At 31.3% G+C, this 2,838-nt stretch overlaps 1 protein-coding gene across 1 annotated transcript; it reads right to left on the reverse strand.

Moving 5' to 3' along the window:
• Positions 1 to 834: 834 nt before the first annotated feature.
• LOC141685104 (uncharacterized) lies at positions 835 to 1,284 on the reverse strand. The gene has a single exon (XM_074490230.1). The coding sequence runs from the start codon at positions 1,282 to 1,284 to the stop codon at positions 835 to 837; it is 450 nt and encodes a 149-aa protein (XP_074346331.1).
• Positions 1,285 to 2,838: the final 1,554 nt, after the last annotated feature.

The following is a 2,838-nucleotide window of genomic DNA, read 5'->3' on the forward strand; positions in this document are numbered from 1 at the left end:
ATAGAGATTACATTAAAAATTCACTTTTAACTCTTCTTAGGTAGAATTACAGCCTATTCCCGTGCATAAAACGTGTAGTGAAATTTCACAGCAATCAACATATAAAAATAATATATTATATTCATAATATGAATAACTTTAAATAATAATAATATATAATATTTAAAATATAACCGATTATTATATTCAAATTCACCCCAGCACGGCAAATTTTAAAAAATTGTTATTTTTATATTATTTTAGATCATCATTTAAATTAACACCGTTGCAGATGTTTTAGGGACGAAGATGCATGCAAGAACAAGATATTATAGAGAAATCGAATTATATTTTATCGTCTGTTGTTTGTTGCAGACCATCTCCTCGTAGTGAAGCCGGGTGCTCTACTGCTCTATACTCTAATTCGAGATTTCAGCTTTGTATAGAGTTTGTTTGTTTTATGCTTGGAAAACCTATTTGCCATTTAATTTTATTTTTATCATTTATATATAATATTGAAATTTTGTCCCATAAATTGTTGTCAGTGTAGATTATATTAATATTAATTAACCGTGAGTTTGTATTTTGAAAAATTATAAATAAAAAGGAATTAAAAGTTATTAAACAACTCATAATATTTGTTAGGATTACCAAGTATATGAATAAATAATTAAGGAAATAGAAATACAATTCAAAGGAATCGAACTATTTGCAAGTAATTATCAACTGCCGGAACTGACTTCTGAAACAATTCTTTCCAAATGTTAGAATGTTAATCAAACATGATACATACACCATTAATCAATATCTAATGTGTATATCATATATATGAAAATAGTAGAAGATATGATGAAACTAAACCAACTGAATCAAGTTGAAGTTGTTGTCTAAAGAACATTGAAAATCATGATGAGATAAAGAAACTCTACCGAAACCCACATGACCAAGCTGCTCATATAATTCTTCCCAAACCCTCTCCGCTTCCTCTTCCATTTCCCATATCTCTCTCCTCTCTAATCTCTCTATCTCTTTCCTCCACCCTAAATTCACTTCCTTTTCTCTCTCTCCCTCCTTATACTCAACATGCAACTTTCTCTTCTTCCACATTCTCCTCAAACACTTTCTCCCCACCTTATAAGGCATTTTCACAAATGCTAGTGTCAACATATTCACCACTGCACATGGACAGCAACACAATGCCACACAATCTGCTATCACTCCTCCCGCGGTTGATCTACACGCCTTTCCTGAGCACTTGAACCCTTCTTCATCTCCATTTCTCATTGAACCCGAACTTAGATTCATTGTTGGTACCAGATATAAATCCGATCTTTTCGAGTCTTACATTTCTTAATTTTTACAACAACACAAACTTAGATGTAAATTTATTTAAACAGTTGTGCATCTGACTATATGTATAGATCTAGACTAGACTTAGCATTTGGGCCAAGAAAGTCTTAATGGGTCGCACGTACAATTTTTTTTGGCTCTATTGAATTTTTTTAACCATGTAATATAAGAGTAAAATAATGCAATGTTTCCTAAAGGGTGCAGATATTCATGTAAATTAATGTTACTGGTGTTGAATCTTATACTTAAAATAGGGAAAGGAGGTCAAATTTCAAGACTCACGCGCTAAAGAGTTCGTGTTTTACAGTGAAGAACTGGCCCAAGTGAGAATCTGAACTGAAACTGCAGCTCTTGACTGTAGGGTAACATGAAACTGGGACTTTAATAATAGGATTTTTCTCCCGCGAACTTGGACACTTGATAAACACGAAAATGTATAAATTTTGATCATTTTAGTTATTATATTTTTTGTATGTAGGGGTTCATCCCTATTAAAAAGAAGAAATTAAATAAAATAATTTAAATTTATAAATTTTCGCACCTAGTGTCGGTAAAAAGTTAGTTAATAACCCATTATCTCAAATTAGTTGACATTTTTTACTTTTACGCGTATTATAAGAAGATGTCTTGACTGTTTACTTTTTTTGATTATTTTTTTAAAAAATTGTGATTAAATAATTATATCTTAAATTTTAATTCAGAAAATGAAATTTTAAATAATAATTAACAAAAATGGGATCAAGATATCTTAAAATATACATAAAATTAAAATGTACGTGGTACATTTGAGACAGACTCTTTTTGTGGCGCGTGGTAAGTTATTTGGGGAAATATAATGACAAAAATGCTCTTCACCCATCTGAGTGCGTGAACAAAAAGGTGAAAGGCCAAATCTATTTTTCACGCCTAGGCGGTAATTTGGAGGTGAGTTGAAAAGTGAAAGTGAATTTTTTGTTACAGACCTAACTATATAGAGTTGCCGTAGACAGTACACACATGTTGGTCGTCCCTGCCCCATATGCAAGTACGGGTCAGTTCCTGTAATATTTTAATTATCACCGGCTGTATTCTCCATTTCAAATCAAAACTCGAATTTAAGTATAAAATCGTTACACTAACACATGTCGATATGATAATTTTCTCGTAAATATATTGAGGTGCGTAAAAATTTATCCATAAATTTATTTAAAAAAAAATAAAAATTTATTTTTGATTACAACCACAATTAGGAATATCAACAAGAACCGGAACTCAGTCAACTACTACATATATGTAAATTAATATAATGTAGCCTGTGAGAATAGAGAGGGGAAAGGAGGCCTAAAACAGAAGCGAGTTTATGCATGAACATTTTGTTGCAATAAGACAAGCATTGATAAAGGATTTCATCGTTTGCCCCATTCCAACTTAAGCTTTAAATTTGCAACAATTGCCATTTTGTATCTTACTGAAGGAGAGAGTGATTGTTACTTGAATTTTGGTTTCTTCCTCTGTTTCATTTCTATGAAA

This window comes from Apium graveolens, chromosome 9 (assembly GCF_009905375.1).
Source record: "Apium graveolens cultivar Ventura chromosome 9, ASM990537v1, whole genome shotgun sequence".
Classification (NCBI taxonomy): Eukaryota; Viridiplantae; Streptophyta; class Magnoliopsida; order Apiales; family Apiaceae; genus Apium; species Apium graveolens.